Genomic DNA, 17,018 nt, shown 5'->3' with positions numbered 1-17,018 from the left:
TGTGTTGCTGCTACTATTTCTTGTATTATGTTACTATCATGTATTATGCACTTTCCACTGTATTTAATGTATTATGCATTGTTTTTTCTTTTTTTAAAAACTGTATTTAATGTATTATGCATTTGTCTGTATTTAAAGTATTATGGATTTTCTTGTTGTTACTGCATCTTGTAAAGTGCTTTGTGATGGTGGTCCACTATGAAAGGCGCTATATAAAATAAAGATTGATTGATTGATTGATTGATTGATTGATTCAGCAGGTTTCATTCGACTTTATGAAGAAAAATGAGTTAATTATATAGGGTGATGAAACACGTTTGGCCATAACTGTAGTATTAGGTACCGTTCTTGTTCTGTTTAGAAACCAGGGATAAAGAACAAATGTATTAAATTTGAACCACTTGCTAATCAACAAGGAATTAAATATTAATACTGTTCATGTTGCACACAGAATAACAGATTGGGTGCAGTGAATTACAGGAAAGAGGTTTCATTAATGGATGTGACATCATAAACCAGAAGAGAGAAGTATGAGTATGAGTAGAAGTATATAAAGAATGAAAGGTGCTGCCTCATGTTTAGAGAAGGTTCAAAAGAGATAAGTGTTAGAAAGTCATAATTCCCTGTTATGTCATCCACCACACTTTAATATACAGTTCATTATATAGCAAACTATCTTATTTTACCCACAAAAAAAAATATTCTCCCGCTCAGTTAATTAATCAACATAGGCAACATGGCAAATCTGGAGATATTACAGTTACTTCCTGAACCAAATCTGTGTGCTTGTTGTAAAAACGCTGGGCTGTACAATTCATTACTTTGTAATATATTATCCGAAACGATTTTTCTGTCTCTCACAGTCCGACCAAAAATATACAAAGCTATTTAAAACTAATAGATATACGTGAATGAAGACTGCTTTAAAATATTTCAGCCAAAAAATAAATCTAGTCTCCAAGCAGCAGCGTGACTACTTGGCAGGTACACAGTGTGTGCATGGTATTTGGGGTGGAACCTGCTGGACGTATTTTAAAAACTACAACTCCCATTGTGCTTTGCATTCGTTTCCGTGTAAACATGCGACGAGATTTGTTTCCTTGGTGTTTAGCGTGAAGCTTGTTAACGGATTATTTAAAACTTTACTGGTGTGGACCAGCTCGTCCGGGAATATAATAATTTTAGTTATCCTAAATAACGCTTTGCATGTTATTAGTTTTGAAGGACTGGGGATTTTACGATAGCTGTTGCAGAAACGAAGCCGCTGAGTTTAACGGTGAAGAGTTTGAATGAGATGGCAGACTCAGATTTAATCAAAGAAACGCTCTTTTCTTTGGAAGTACTGGTGGATTATATAAAGACTGATATATCTACGTCAGAAAGGAGAGTGTTGGTGCCTGCAGTGGCTGTTCGTTTACTAGATTTCCCAACTTTATTGATCTATCGAGGAGACAAAGAAAACCAGGAAGAGATTTTTCAGGAGGATTTGGAAAGTGAAAAAGAAAGCGTAAACTCAGAACTTTTGAATCATCCTGCTGGGGGAAATGGCCAGTATTTCTTTCAGAAGGGCAAATCATGTTTGTTTAAGATTAGCTTTGACTCTCTCCACAGACATTTATCCAACACGCCTCTTTACGCAATAGTGCTGGACTTAAAAAACGAGTTGCCAAAGTTAGTTGGGAGTTGCCTTATTTCTCTGGCGAAACTAACAGAAAAAATAATGAATGATGTTAAAGAACATGGCATTTCAATGCCTTCTTTCCACGGAGAAAAGGGGGTTTATACAATAAACAATTTGATGGGTGAAAGGGTAGGTTATATTTCGCTGGGATATAAACTTTTAAGTTTAGGAGCAAGTTTGATTCCACATATACCAGAGAACAGAGTTCTGAAAGTTGGGTCAAGGCATGTCAAGGCAAGTATGGTTCAGATTAAAGAAAACACAGAAAAAGGTGCTCATATTGGTGAAAAAAATATAGAGATTAAAGATAAACCTAAGAATGATAATGAGAGGGGTGAATGTTGTATGCCTCTGACAAATGAGGCAAATGAAGGTAGTGTGCTTCTTCAGCAAATCGATTTGGAAGGGCATATGACAGAACTTATTGTTTCTGAAAGTCAAACTGTGATAACTTCAGTTGGGATACAGACCGAACCAACAAGAAGGAAGCAATACAGGAATATAGAAGAAAAAATAGAGTTTGATAATGAAACAGGTGTCTTTTGTCCACCAGCACTGTTTTACAGATGCTCAGACAATGAGCCAAATGAATATGATGCTGAGCAGTATATATCCATTAATGTGGGGATGGAGGCTCTTAGGGTGGAGGACCTTTGCTCACAGGAGGAAGAGAAAGAAAGAGATTCACCTGCAGAGAGGAAAGTCTTAAAATGTTCTCAGGATAGATCAAAAGGTAGCACCGCAGCAGCAACGGCCTTTGAACAAACACAGCCTGCCTCTGCAGCCCTTGGGGATGCAATAAGACAGATGCCTTTGCTAAATGCCCTTCTTGTTGAACTTTCTTTGTTGAACAGTCAGCCTCAGCAGTTGCCTTTATCTGTTCATCCTCATCTTGCCTGGTTGTACAGATCTGTGGATGAGCATTCCCATAGAGCTACAAAAGATACCAGATCAAGATCACAAGCTGATGATGCAGATACATCACAAACACCAACAGAGCAAAGGTCGGCCAGTCCAAGACTTAAACAGCACAAGGCCCCTATGAAGTCAACTCCATCTGATTTACAAACGCAAACCAAAAAAGTACAAAGAAAAAACATAAAACAAGAAAACAATCAAAAGAAGACGGCTTCTAGTTCTCCCAAAAGAAAACTGTTGTATGGGATAACAAATACACTGCGGTTAAGACTGCAGCAAACCAATCCAGATATGTTGATATGCCACGAGCGCAGAGAAGTGTACAGGAGAAAACAGATTGAGTTTCAGAAAGCTAAGAACTCTAAAGGCTTTCTGTCGAAAAATAAAAAAGTCAGAGAGTCAAACAAAGTATACGGTGAGATGTCTAGCAGGAGCAATCCTTTTGATGAAAATGTTCAAACACTGATGAACAGCTTGGAATTGGACTCCCCTCGGATAATAAAGACAAATCCCCCTCCGTTTAACAGTTCAGAAGCAGGTAACAGAAACAAACAAGAAAAAGGCTCCCAAGAAGAGAATACAAGGTGTTATGTGAATGTTCAGCAGCCACATGAAAGTGTTTCAGCACTAAGTTTAAGAGACAGAACAAAACCAGGACCCAGGAGTAATGGAAGGGATGTCAGAGTTCATATTCCTAGAGTATTTAACCAGGATTCCAACCAAAGCTACAACAAAGTAGAAAACAGTGAAACAAGCTTCCCACATGCCAGTCTAAATAACCTAGGATTTCAAAGCACAAGTTTAGATGGTGAAAATCTTAGCCCTGCTAACAGTGGATTCAGTAGCCCTGCCCAAAAATATTCAGATGATTTCATAGATAGCACAGATGTTGCTGGTTATTTTGAAGATTTTACCAGCCCCAAGCCTACAAGTAGATACTCTGCACATTTTAATCGCAGCCCTGAACCAGTTCTAAAAAGTCCAAGGCATAAGTATTCAGATGATGACTCCAGCACTGGTAGCAATTCTGTTAGAAATCAAAGAGCTACTGCACCTCTTCCAGTTCAATCAGATACATCTCCAGAGCAGTCTCTCAAAAGAACCTATCCTGTCATGCTTCACAGAAAGCCATCGGCATCCAGTGTATCTTCAGAAGCCAGTGAAATAGATGCCAAACATAAACAAGATGAAAAGAGGAAATTGGGTTATGTAAAAACTGGGGTCAAGGGAGCTGAGAGGAGTTTGGAGTATAAAAATAAGCCAAATTCAGGAAAGGGACATGAAGCTGTTGAAGAAAACCATTCACTTCGAGTGTCTCAAGTGAGCTCATATTTATCAACTAATGACTCTGATATTGATTTGAGCGGATACAAGGTCAGTACACCTGACCTACGTGAGGAAGATGAAGACAGAGATGGACTGGGTACGCTTGAGATGGTTAATAAATACCATCACATCTCAGAGCTGGTAGGAAATAAACTTCCTGGATATACATTATGAAAGGCTGTAAAGCCTGGACATATTTCAACCCATTCCTTTAACCCAATGCAAAAATAAATAAATAAATAAATAAAAGAAAGAAAGGTCTGTACTGGTTGTCATAGTTCTGGTACCTGCAGTACTTTTTATTTTGTCATTGCAAGATAAGATAGAATACAGTAAATTAAACCACTATAAAAAGCATAATTTTGAGTATGTATAATAATGCCTTTTTGACATTGTCAATAAGGGCTGGATATTGCACCCGAAATATTGCTGAAAAATATAATCTAAATATTTCCACAAGATGATAAGCAAGAACATAAAGTAAAGTTTTAGGTATGATTATATTTTCCACCTGTGTGAGAATATGTTTTTGAAAGAGTGCTTTTTTTTAATGAAAATGGGGATAAAGTGCCACCTTGAAATACCAAATTAAACTTCTTGTTAATGCATAACGCAATAGTCATGCCTGAGGGCAGTTTGATTTAAATCAAAGGTGGGGATCAATGTAAAATATTGTAACAAACCTCACAATTCTGCCCATAGGTCAGACATCGTAGGCAAGATCATATATTATTCTAATAAGGATGTTCACTGCTAAAGCGGGTGGCCAGGTGTTGACAATCTGTGCCTGTTTGCATAAATTCCATACCTGAAAGTAATAGAGAGACAACCAATATTAACATTTATGCCTATGATGCCTGATTTATGGGACACCCTGTCGATATGGTTTAAATATATATTATATATATATATATATATATATATATATATATATATATATATATATATATATATATAAATAATCAAAAAACTTATTTCCTATAAATCCTTACTTGTATTGAAAAAAGGAAAATATATGTTGTTACTCAGAATAAATCGTATTGAGTAAGCTAGAAACCACTTTTTTGCATCATAATGTATTCTTAACAGTTTAGTCTATCTGGTATTACACCTACAGTACAGATAACATTCTTTAGGATTGATTTGTGGATGATTGCATTATATGTTACATATTGTTTGATGTTTTGCCATAACCTTGTCAAGTTAATATCAGACAATACAGTGTAGCATATTAATATTTTAGAATTTGAACAATAAAACGGGTTATGTTGCCTTGAGATTTAAGATGTTTTCATTTTTCTACTTTGAAAAAAAATCTTTGAAACAAATTTGACAGTGGTGAAAAAACTTCATTTTGTTTAGAAAGATTTACAAAAATAAATTAAGAAAATCGTGACATATACTGGTATATAATGAAATGTATGTCACAGCTTTACAGGCCATTTGGTGAAGAAATGTATGAGAATCTGGGGATATACAGCGGTGCCTATCTGTACTTGGGATTACACTTCTGCATGTACATACTGTAGAGTTAGGTCATACAGAAGTGATACACTTTTACATTCTACTGAAGGCTGTAATTTTGTAATTACATTTGTGGCAGGAAACCTATACTGACATAGTTCAACACTTCAATAAAGCCTTAGTAAAATAAATTAGCAACTATGTAGACACACAGTTGTATAAACTTGATAAAAAATATCACTAGGAGTGAGTCATTTGGACAGTGACTCAGACAGTCTGTTCAACAAACAAGAACTAACAACGCTATTCCCAGCCATGCATGACACTGCTGACAGCTCTCTTTTGTTCTTCAGTGTGTAAGGTATTGCTCAGGCCAGACCACAGACAAATGTCTGCATCTGTCACGTATAAACTACATACACTGAATGAATTTACCTTCCAGCCGTGTAGAAGCGACCTTAGGCCTGTTCATTTTGAGATATATTTTGACATGAGGTATTCATGTTTCTATCTTGTTTTTTTTATATAGTGTATGCTGTCACTAAAATTAATCATCGCTTCCCTTGCGGATTGATATTTAAAGATATGATATTTAAATATGAACTTCTTTATGATGTTAATTTCGAATATCTAAAACAATCTATTTTTTGTAGTAGTAGTTCTCAAACTAAAGTCGAGGCACCCTGAGAGTCTGCAAAGGTTGCCCGGGGTCCCCCAAGGCATTCTAGAAACATGTATTTTGTAAAACACAGTATTTAATGTACAGACTTTCACTGTTGTGGTAAGAGACAGGCCTTGTGATACTTACAGACAATGTACTGTACATAAAATATCTACTTTCACTGCATTTCCTCAGTCTTCAGCTGTATGTCTAAATTCATTTACATTATTACAAAGAATGGGTCCCCCAAACAAAAATGTTTGAGAGCCTCTGGTTTAATGTACATCCACAGAACAAAGGGGCAGATTTCACAGTTTTTAAAACATTATGATATACTACAGTATTGTATTTCACTGAACAATGTAAAAATACCTTAACCTTGTACTTTTTAATTATGGTAATGTCTATCATGGTTTTTAGCCTTAGTTTTTGCTATGTAATTACTTATTGACTGGGTTTTCCCATTTGTTCACTTTCCTTTCCTACACTTTTGTATAGCTAGCTTTTACTCAATGCACTGCCTCTTTTTAACACGAATGTACTAGTTTTACTTATTCAGCTCATTTTCCATAATAATTAGAACAGATTTTTGTAATTGGCTTAATGACATTCCAAGGTAAAAAGAAAAAACACAATTACCTGCTTGATTAATCATTAAGTGATCACTGCTAATCTTTGAGATTAGCAAAGTCAACCTCCCACAAATGATAGAATTATTTAATTACAGGTTTCTTACAGTAGCACTAGCAGCAGATTGATTACATTATAAATTACTTTTTTTCAGTGGAACTGCAAATAAGCCATTGTATAGCGTGGGGTAATTTAGGTAAAAGATAACCAGTGAATCGGAAATTAAAATGAAAATGTGGATTTTTTTAACATGGATAAACATTTGTAATTCAACTGATACTCATTCACAATGCTTGCCAACTGTCATTGATATTCCAACTCTTAGCAATTGAATCATACTAGTATTACATTTTTAAGTGACTCAGATATGAAAACAAGCAATTGATTACAAAAGTTTAGTTTCGCCTAGAATTTTAGGATTAAGACAAAATGATATAAACATAGTCTAGATCTTTTATTTAACATCACGTAATCAAAGAAACTACAAAATGATATTGTAAACACCACAACAAACACAGAATTTCATGTTAGATTTCAAAATGTCACATTTTTCAATTTTTGTTAAGTGTATAGAAAACTACAAAGCGGTATGTAATTCAATAGGTTAACATCATTCAGCAGGTTTCATTCGACTTTATGAAACAAAATTAGAGAGCGAAGGATGCTATTCCCAGCCACGCATGACACTGCTGATAGCTCTCTTTTGTTCTTCAGTGTGTAAGGTATTGCTCAGGCCAGACCACAGACAAATGTCTGCATCTGTCACGTATAAACTACATACACTGAATGAATTTACCTTCCAGCCGTGTAGAAGCGACCTTAGGCCTGTTCATTTTGAGATATATTTTGACATGAGGTATTCATGTTTCTATCTTGTTTTTTTTTATGGAGGGGAGACAGTACTGTTCAATGTCACCTGCCCCAGCTGGTCGGTTCTGTAGAAGTAATTATATGTTTATTTCTGTTCTTTAGTTTAAATGTATGTGTTACATACTGTTATGTGGGGGCTCATTATTATAATATTATAAAACGTGCTGGAGTATGTTACACTCTGCTTATATTTTATTTGTTTGATATAATTGTCAGGCAAACTAAAACTCTGGCGCTTTCAGTTTGGTCTACTGCCGAGGTTGCTGTGGCCACTGACTGTGTATGAGGTTTCTTTGACAACAGTAGAGAAGCTGGAAGCCTTAATCAGTTCATACATCAGGAAATGGTTGGGAGTTCCACGCTGCCTCAGTAGAGTGGGACTTTATGGTAAAGGAATACTGCAGCTACCAGCATCCGCTCTAACCGAGGAGTTTAAGTGCGCCAAGGTCAGACTGGAAGATGGTAGTCAACGAGGTGCAAAAGCAGGAGGAGAGGATGAGGTGTATAAAGGCCATTTCCCAGGCCAAGCAGGGAGAATGGATGAGATGGGAGAGTGTGGAACAACGCAAGATTGGCTGGCAAGACCTATGGTCAGTGGAACAGAGTAGGATCAGTTTCCTCATCAGGTCAACATATGATGTTCTCCCATCACCAAAGAACCTAAACCTCTGGGTAGGAGAGGATCCCTCATGTCCTTTGTGTTCATCACCTGCAACATTAAGGCACATTTTGACAGGATGTAAGGTGGCTCTTAGCCAAGAACGGTTTACTTGGCGCCATGACCAGGTGCTGTGATGTTTGGCCTTAGCATTGGAAGACAAGCGTAACATGACCAATAAGTTGCCACCTGTTCCATCAAAACATTACACACAAAAGACAACATTCCTCCGCCCAGGAGAGCAACCACCAAGAAAAGGTGTTAAAACCAATCCTCGCCCAGGACAACTGGAAGCTGCTAGAGACTGGAAAATGCTGGCAGGTGTTGGTCAACGGCTTATTTTTCCACCTGAGATTGCCACCACTAACCTTCGACCAGATATTGTCTTGTGGTCTGGATCAGCACGCCTTGTTCACCTGGTAGAGTTTACAGTGCCATGGGAGGATGCTATAGATGAGGCGTATGAGAGGAAGAAACTGCAGTATGTTCAACTAGCCACTGAAGCGGAACAGCGAGGATGGAGAGTCCGGGTTTACCCAGTGGAAGTGGGTTGTCGAGGATTTGTGGCACATTCTACAACCCGGTTTCTCAGAGACGTCGGATTCAGTGGCCAAGAGTTGCGTCGCACAGTGAAGAACTTATCTGAAGCAGCAGAGAGGAGCAGCAACTGGCTGTGGTTGAGACGGAAAGATTCTGGCTGGGGACAGGTAAGTAAGCTGGGCTGAGTTGAGTGGGGGACGGAGGGGGGTGATGCTGGGACGCCAGAATCACCGTCGAGCCCTCTTGAGGTGTCGTGGGCTAGTCGACGAAACACTGAGGATGGAAGGTGCCCACTTGAAAACCCCAGAGATGTACCCTACTTAGCTCAATCCAGACGGTTGTCATGCTGATGCGCTGGGGAGGCCGCACTTTGGTTGATCCCCGGAGCCAGCATCGCAGCCGTTGTGTGTGCTGATGCGCCAGGGAGGCAAAATAAGCTGATCCCTGGAGCCAGCATTACACTTCAGCCATTAACACCAGACAGAAGGATATCTACATCATCATATGGAAGGAAACGTAAATGGATGGAGACGCATATGGATCACATTAGTTTACTGTAAAGCTACGTCTTAGTTGGTGCTTATCTTGGCGAGAGCCGAGTTCAAATCAGCATGAAGTTTTAACATCTACTCTCGTGTAATGGAAATCATATAGTGTATGCTGTCACTAAAATTAATCATCGCTTCCCTTGCGGATTGATATTTAAAGATATGATATTTAAATATGAACTTCTTTATAATGTTAATTTTGGAATATCTAAAACAATCTGTGTTTTAATGTAGTGGTTCTCAAACTAAAGTCGATGGACCCTTGGAGTCTGCAAAGGTTGCCCGGGGTCCCCCAAGGCATTCTGGAAACATGTATTTAGTAAAACACAGTGCTTAATGTACAGACTTTCACTGTTGTGGTAAGAGGCAGACCTTGTGATACTTACAGACAATGTACTGTACATAAAATATCTACTTTCACTGCATTTCCTCAGTCTTCAGCTGTATGTCAATTCATTTACATTATTACAAAGAATGGGTCCCCCAAACAAAAATGTTTGAGAGCCTCTGGTTTAATGTACATCCATAGAACAAAGGGGCAGATTTCACATTTTTTAAAACATTATGGTATACTACAGTATTGTATTTCACTGAACAATGTAAAAATACCTTAACCTTGTACTTTTTAATTATGGTAATGTCTATCATGGTTTTTAGCCATAGTTTTTGCTATGTAATTACTTATTGACTGGGTTTTCCCATTTGTTCACTTTCCTTTCCTACACTTTTGTATAGCTAGCTTTTACTCAATGCACTGCCTCTTTTTAACACAAATGTACTAGTTTTACTTATTCTGCTCATTTTCCATAATAATTAGAACAGATTTTTGTAATTGGCTTAATGACATTCCAAGGTAAGAAGAAAAAACACAATTATCTGCTTGATTAATCATTAAGTGATCACTGCTAATCTTTGAGATTAGCAAAGTCAACCTCCCACAAATGATAGAATTATTTAATTACAGGTTTCTTACAGTAGCACTAGCAGCAGACTGATTACATTATAAATTACTTTTTTCAGTGGAACTGCAAATAAGCCATTGTGTAGCGTGGGGTAACTTAGGTAAAAGATAACCAGTGAATCTGAAATTAAAATGAAAATGTGGATTTTTTTAAACATTTGTAATTCAACTGATACTGAAGCAATTGATTACAAAAGTTTAGTATCACCTAGAATTTTAGGATTAAGACAAAATGATATAAACATAGTCTAGATATTTTATTTGACATCATGTAATCAAAGAAACTACAAAATTATATTGTAAAAGCCATAATAGAAGCACAGTATTTCATGTTAGATTTCAAAATGTCACATTTTTCAGTTTTTGTTAAGTGAATAGAAAACTGCAAAGCAATATGTAATTCAATAGGTTAACATTATTCAGCAGGTTTCATTCAAAATTAGATAATTCTATAGGGTGATGCAAAACTTTTGGCCACAGCTATAGATTAGCAGCACTAAAGAACTAAATAGCTTCTTCCTGGTACCTTATAACTCCCTGTGCAGCACTCTTTAAACTCTAGTTGTACTTGAAATATGATCATATCCCAAATTAAAGTGATTTTGAGTTAAGTATAATAAACAAGCATCAACAAAAGAGATCGATCTTCATCACATGGGGGAACAGGAATGGATTTTAGTTGTCACACCTTTAAAACATAAAAAACATTCATAGTAGTTTTTTATTTAATTTGGAAGGTGGAAAAATAAAAAATCACTCATTTGTGTCACAGTGCATGTTGACAGTATATTGACAGAATTTGTTTTAATGTGTATACCAGAGTGGGGAAAAACCCAACAATGTACCTTATTATCATGTCTGACCCCCGCCCCCTGCTTCTGGCTTCATGTTCAATATTGTGACTGTGATTGCTAATAACAACATCTGCCCGCTGTATCAATTTTAATCCTCTGCTTTTCTTGTTGTGTCCGATATCCTACCAGTAAATATTTTGAATACTCTCTTAAATAGCCAGAGTAAATACTATATAGGCTATTTAGCGCTTGGATATTTGCTTAGATATCTGTTCTGTATTATAACATTGCACATATATTTATAAATCTTTGATGTTTGGCAGTCTTACTCTGGAGGTGGAATCCTGCCATCCTTCCCAATGTTTGTCTTTGATGTGGATTTCTTTCTGTTTTTGTTTTCTTTTTTCGGACCGACTATAATTAGTAAAATCTACTTGCAGCATCCTTTTTGGAGTTTCTTATTAACAGTAAAAGATCTTCTGCCAATATGACACCCCCAAAAAGACTTCTGCTAGTAACAGTTTAACATTGGAGCTGAAGAAAGAGAAATATTTATATTGTATTGTCCTTAAATTTAGAGAATCAAGAATTTGATTTATACAGCTATTGACAGCTGCCAAAGCAGATGCCTTAGTGCCTGTAAACATTGTACTGGTAGCCTTAAAATATTTCAGAAACAAATCGAGCTTCACTCCCAAATACGGTAGGAAAAGAATGTTAGGTTATTATTAAACAAAAGATGTAAACAAAACACAAAACAAAAAGGCACAAGGGCCAAACGAATAAACAGACAAACAAGTAAGTGACGTGCTGGCTAATCCAGCACGTTTTAGCAATTGTTATCGTCTGCTCGCTCTCTGCTCTCTCCGCTCTCCGTACTCTCCTCTGTACACACACCACCTTGCAGAACGAACAGCTGCAGGTTCTTATACTCTGGCCGAGGGGTTAACTAGCTGTTATTTATCTTATTACCCCTCGGCCAGAGTCTGCACGCGTTTGGTAAGGATGCATGACTGTCAGCTAGTTAAATAATCAGAAGCTGATCAGTCATGCATCCTCACAGGGTTTTAAATACAAGTAATAAAAGACGCGGCGCTTTTACCCGCGCCGCAAACAAAAATACAAATAATTATACATAGGGGCGGGACACTCCGCCACACATGCCCCCCCTTGTGCGCAGCACACATGGCCTTTTCGGCCACCTCCCCCCTTAGTCCCCAAAGTCCCGGTTAGCAGTCCTGGCGCAGGAACAGGGGCAGCAATGGACCAAAGGTGGCAGCCATGGTGGGATGTCCTCCTCCCACCCAAACAGCCGTAGCGTTCCAATGGCCCGCGCACAGGCCGGCTCCTCTGGCCAAAAAATTTTTGGGGGTGGTCTCCAGACCTGCCTCCCCTTCTTCATGGCTGGCAGCTCCCCTCCGTGGGGCTCCGGCCACCCTTTCTCCTGCAGCGAAATTGCTGCGGGGGGAGCTGGTCTCCTGACCTCCCCCCCCCTTCTTCATGGCTGGCAGCTGCCCTTCATGGGGCTCCAGCCACAGTATTTCCTGCCGCGAAAGTGCGGCTGGGGAAGCTGGTCTCCTGACCTCCCCCCCTTTTCCGTGGCCGGCAGCTCCCCTTCATGGGGCTCCAGCCACTGTATTTCCTGCCGCGAAAGTGCGGCTGGGGGAGCTGGTCTCCTGACCTCCCCCCCCCTTCTTCGTGGTCGGCAGCTCCCCTTCATGGGGCTCCAGCCACAGTATTTCCTGCCGCATGGCAGGACTGGTAGCGACCCCAGGCAAAACAGGACCCTCGGGAGGCGAAGGTAGCAGCTGCAGACCTTCGGCAGGCAACGGCAGCAGCAGCGGACCCTTGGGGGACGACGGCAGCCGCAGCGGACCCTCGGGAGGCGACGGCAGCCGCAGCGGACCCTCGGGAGGTGACGGCAGCAGCAGCGGACCCTCGGGAGGCGACGGCAGCAGCAGCGGACCCTTGAGAGGCGACGGCAGCAGCAGCGGACCCTTGGGAGGCGACGGCAGCAGCAGCAGCGGACCCTCGGGAGGCGAACTCGGGAGGGGAGCTCCTGGCCATGGAGGCGGCAGCGGGAGCTCCACTTCTCCCTCGTTCCCTGTAACTGGTGGCTCTCCAGGCGATGCGGAGCAACAGGCAGCCCCAGGCAATGCGGAGCAACAGGCAGCCCCAGGCGATGCGGAGCAACAGGCAGCCCCAGGCGATGCGAAGCAGGCATCCTTGGGCGGTGCAAAGCAGGCATCCTTGGGCGGTACGAAGCAGGCATCCTTGGGCGGTGCGAAGCAGGCATCCTTGGGCGGTGTGAAGCAGGCATCCTTGGGTGGTGCGAAGCAGGCATCCTTGGGCGGTGCGAAGCAGGGCAGGAGCAGTCCTTCCCATGACGGTGGATGTGGAACCAGCAGGTATTCACCCTCTGCTGGTGGAGGTGGAGATGGAACCAGCAGGTATTCACCCTCTGCTGGTGGAGCTGGGAGCGGCAAGCAGTCCTCCCACGGCGGCTGAGGCGGAACCAGCAGGAATTCACCCTCTGCTGGTGGAGCTGGGAGCGGTAAGCAGTCCTCCCACAGTGCTTGAGACGGAACCAGCAGGCATTCACCCTCTGCTGGTGGAGGTGGCGGAGGCATAGGCAGCTCCTGCTGCTCTGCCCCTAGCGGTGGTGGTGGCGGAGGCAGAGGCAGCTCCTGCTGCTCTGCTCCTGGTGCTGGAGACAGCAGCGAGGGCTCCTCACCCTCTGGCGTTGGAGACGGCAGCAATGGCTCCTCTCCCTCTGGCGTTGGAGAAGGCAGCAATGGCTCCCCCCCTCTGGGCGCTGGATGCACGGGCTACCCCCCCTCTGGGCGCTGGATGCACGGGCTCCCCCCCTCTGGGCGCTGGATGCACGGGCTCCCCCCTTCTGGGCGCTGGGTGCTCGCGCTCCCTCCTTCTGGGTGCTGGGTGCTCGCGCTCCACCTCTTCGTATTGTGTGGGGCATATGGCCACCGTGTGCCCATATGCCCCACAGCCAGGGCACAACTCCGCCACGAGATTTACCATGTACACCTCCCAGCCATCCTCCTGCTGTTGCTGCGGTTGCATTGTTTATTTATTTATTTATTTTTTCTCTCTTCTCCAAAACACACACACACACAAAAAAAAAAAATACTTTTTGAAAAAAACGTCCTTTTCCTTCCTGGTCCGACTGTTGGAGGCGTTGTTTTGTCCCACGCAGGACACCATATGTGACAGTCTGGCTTGCATTGGTGACGTCACGGACCAGGAAGTCAAACAATGGATGGGCGGGTGAAGCTGAGTGCAACGGCACTCAGCTGGACTTATTAATAATTAAACAAAAGATGTAAACAAAACACAAAACAAAAAGGCACAAGGGCCAAACGAATAAACAGACAAACAAGTAAGTGACGTGCTGGCTAATCCAGCACGTTTTAGCAATTGTTATCGTCTGCTTGCTCTCTGCTCTCTCCGCTCTCCGTACTCTCCTCTGTACACACACCACCTTGCAGAACGGACAGCTGCAGGTTCTTATACTCTGGCCGAGGGGTTAACTAGCTGTTAATTATCTTATTACCCCTCGGCCAGAGTCTGCACGCGTTTGGTAAGGATGCATGACTGTCAGCTAGTTAAATAATCAGTAGCTGATCAGTCATGCATCCTCACGGGGTTTTAAATACAAGTAATAAAAGACGCGGCGCTTTTACCCGCGCCGCAAACAAAAATACAAATAATTATACATAGGGACGGGACACTCCGCCACAGTCTACCATCCATCCTGAGGCTTTTGTCTCTGCGCAGGGTGGTGGAACCTATTAAGGCCTCCGTGGCCCACAGCTGCTCGCCGATTCTGAACACCACCTCTGGCAGCAGGCGCATCCGGCTGTGCCAGTCTTTGAGGTTGCTGGGGCCTTGGGCTTCAGTTTGCTGCTGGTTTGCGCACTGGTGGTGGTCGCTTGGGAAGCAGGCGAACCAGCTCCTTGGGGGATTCCCGCGCACGGTGAGAGCACTGCAGCATCTCGTCCACCGTGGGACCAAACGTATTCCCTTATGTAACAGGGGCATCCAACAGCGGTGCTTTGTCCCCGTCAGGCACGCGTGTCTGGGAAAGCCAAAGCTGCCTGTGTGCAGCTACCAGCACAGCCAGGTTCCTGCCCACAGCCTGTATGTTGAGTTTCGACACACAGAGCAGGTTCTTATCAACCAGGTGCAGCTCCTCCAGCTGTTGTGGTGAGGGCCTGTGACTTGTGTAAAGGGACCTCTGCAAATAGGACTGGTAGGCTACCAGAATACAATTATAATTGCCCCTGTGTGTGGCGAACACACTGGCTGAATAGGCACGCTTGAGGATCACCTCTGAGACCTGGCACTGCTTGTTGGGGCAGGTAGCGTCCTTGGACAGGATGCCAAAATTAGGTGCCAATTGAAGCATCTGGGCCAGGCCCAGCTTCTCCACATCATTCACCCTATATAGGGCGTCCATTGACCGGAAAACAGCAGGAGCTGTAGCTGGATGGTCCCAGGAAGACTGGATCTCAAAAAGAAAATCCAGGTGCACTGGGGGGGAACAAGGGAGAGGTGGTAGGCTGATCATGAAAGATGGTCTGTCTTGTCTCACCTTGTGTAGGCCAGGGCACATGCGAGACTGCAGTTGCTCTCTTGATCAGTGGGAGAAGCTCCAACGACAGGGAGAGCTTAACCGCAGGGGATGTGCTGTCTGACTCCACGTCCTCGGACAGGAACGCCTGCTCCTTTTCGCCCCCCTCAGAGGCGGCGATGGACAGCATGTCCTCCTGTTGCCAATCTGCGCTCGTAGCCCCCTGGGGCCCCAGTGCGAGTACTGATCCTTGGTGGGAAACAGCTGTCCAGAGCTTTTCCATCAGCTCTGAGTCCGCCGATCTCTTGGAACGGCAACTCTTCTTCTTCCTCAGGGGAGGAGAAGGAGAAGCAGAGGAAGATGAAGAAGACCCTGAAGACGGTTTCCTGTGTGGGCTACATTCCCTGGTGCGTTGTCTGGTCTTCCTTGGCCCCGAGCAATGTGGTGAGGACGCAGCAACCTCTAATAGAGGGTGATGTGGAAGAGTGCTGTGCAGGAGTGAGGTACGCAGAGCACTCTGTAGAGCTGCAGGAGAGACGTTTCTCCAGTGTGCGCTTAGAGAAATGTGCACAAAATGCAGAAACTGGGGTTCACCAGGGTCTCCTTGGCATCCACTGGCCCCAGGCAGGAAGAACATCTGCCGTGCTTGTCGTCAACTTGTGTCGCCAGTGCCAGTGCAAGAATTTACTGGGCTGTACATCAGCAAATCTGAGTCGGTCAAAAATGTACTTTATTTTTCAGCAAAACATATTCTAAAATGATTTTAAGACAGTAATCAATCAAATAACAATATTAATAAATCAATTATGTAACAAGATTAATCAATTTGATTAATAACTCAATTTAGTTAATAATATTGACTCATATTAATAGCTTCAAATTTGTCATAGGCATCAATTGGATATTTAAATTAATGTTATCAAGTACTGAAGTTAGTATGAAAACGTTTCTTTAAAAAAAAAAAAAAAAAAGAAAAACACATGTGCATCTCAAAACCTATCCCACAGTACAAATGCATTTGTTACAACTCATAAGTGAAAACATAATTGTATTAACAAATTAATATCTCAAAAGCATGTGTCAAGGTTATGTTTGCGTGACTTTACAGGCAAGTATATTCTTTGTAATAACCTTCTCTTCTATACCCCCCAGGTTATTTGGATCTCAGACTGAACACCGGACCACCCCAGGAACACACAGGAACAACACAGACAGGTAAGTAAAATGGCTGTTCTTTATTATGTCAAACAACAGAAGTCAATATAACACAGTTTTTTTCCCCCACACAAAAATGTCAACAACAAGAACACCTATACCCCCTAAAATAACAATGGTTTTCCCAGGGATTCTGTAATTTAATATCCATACAGAAAGTA

The 17,018-nt window shown here is 42.1% G+C and overlaps 1 protein-coding gene across 1 annotated transcript; it reads left to right on the top strand.

Annotated features, from left to right (window-relative positions):
- The first annotated feature begins 1,061 nt into the window (after positions 1-1,061).
- Positions 1,062-4,832, top strand: map10 (microtubule associated protein 10). The gene has a single exon (XM_034921595.2). The coding sequence runs from the start codon at positions 1,295-1,297 to the stop codon at positions 4,097-4,099; it is 2,805 nt and encodes a 934-aa protein (XP_034777486.2). The 5' UTR covers positions 1,062-1,294; the 3' UTR covers positions 4,100-4,832.
- Positions 4,833-17,018: the final 12,186 nt, after the last annotated feature.

This window comes from Acipenser ruthenus, chromosome 6 (genome assembly GCF_902713425.1).
Source record: "Acipenser ruthenus chromosome 6, fAciRut3.2 maternal haplotype, whole genome shotgun sequence".
NCBI lineage: Eukaryota > Metazoa > Chordata > Actinopteri > Acipenseriformes > Acipenseridae > Acipenser > Acipenser ruthenus.
This window is presented reverse-complemented; position numbering and strand designations above follow the sequence as displayed.

Bases quoted from the DNA above. Each gene is read 5' to 3' on its own strand.
- map10 (XM_034921595.2), top strand. From the start codon at position 1,295: ATGGCAGACTCAGATTTAATCAAAGAAACGCTCTTTTCTTTGGAAGTA.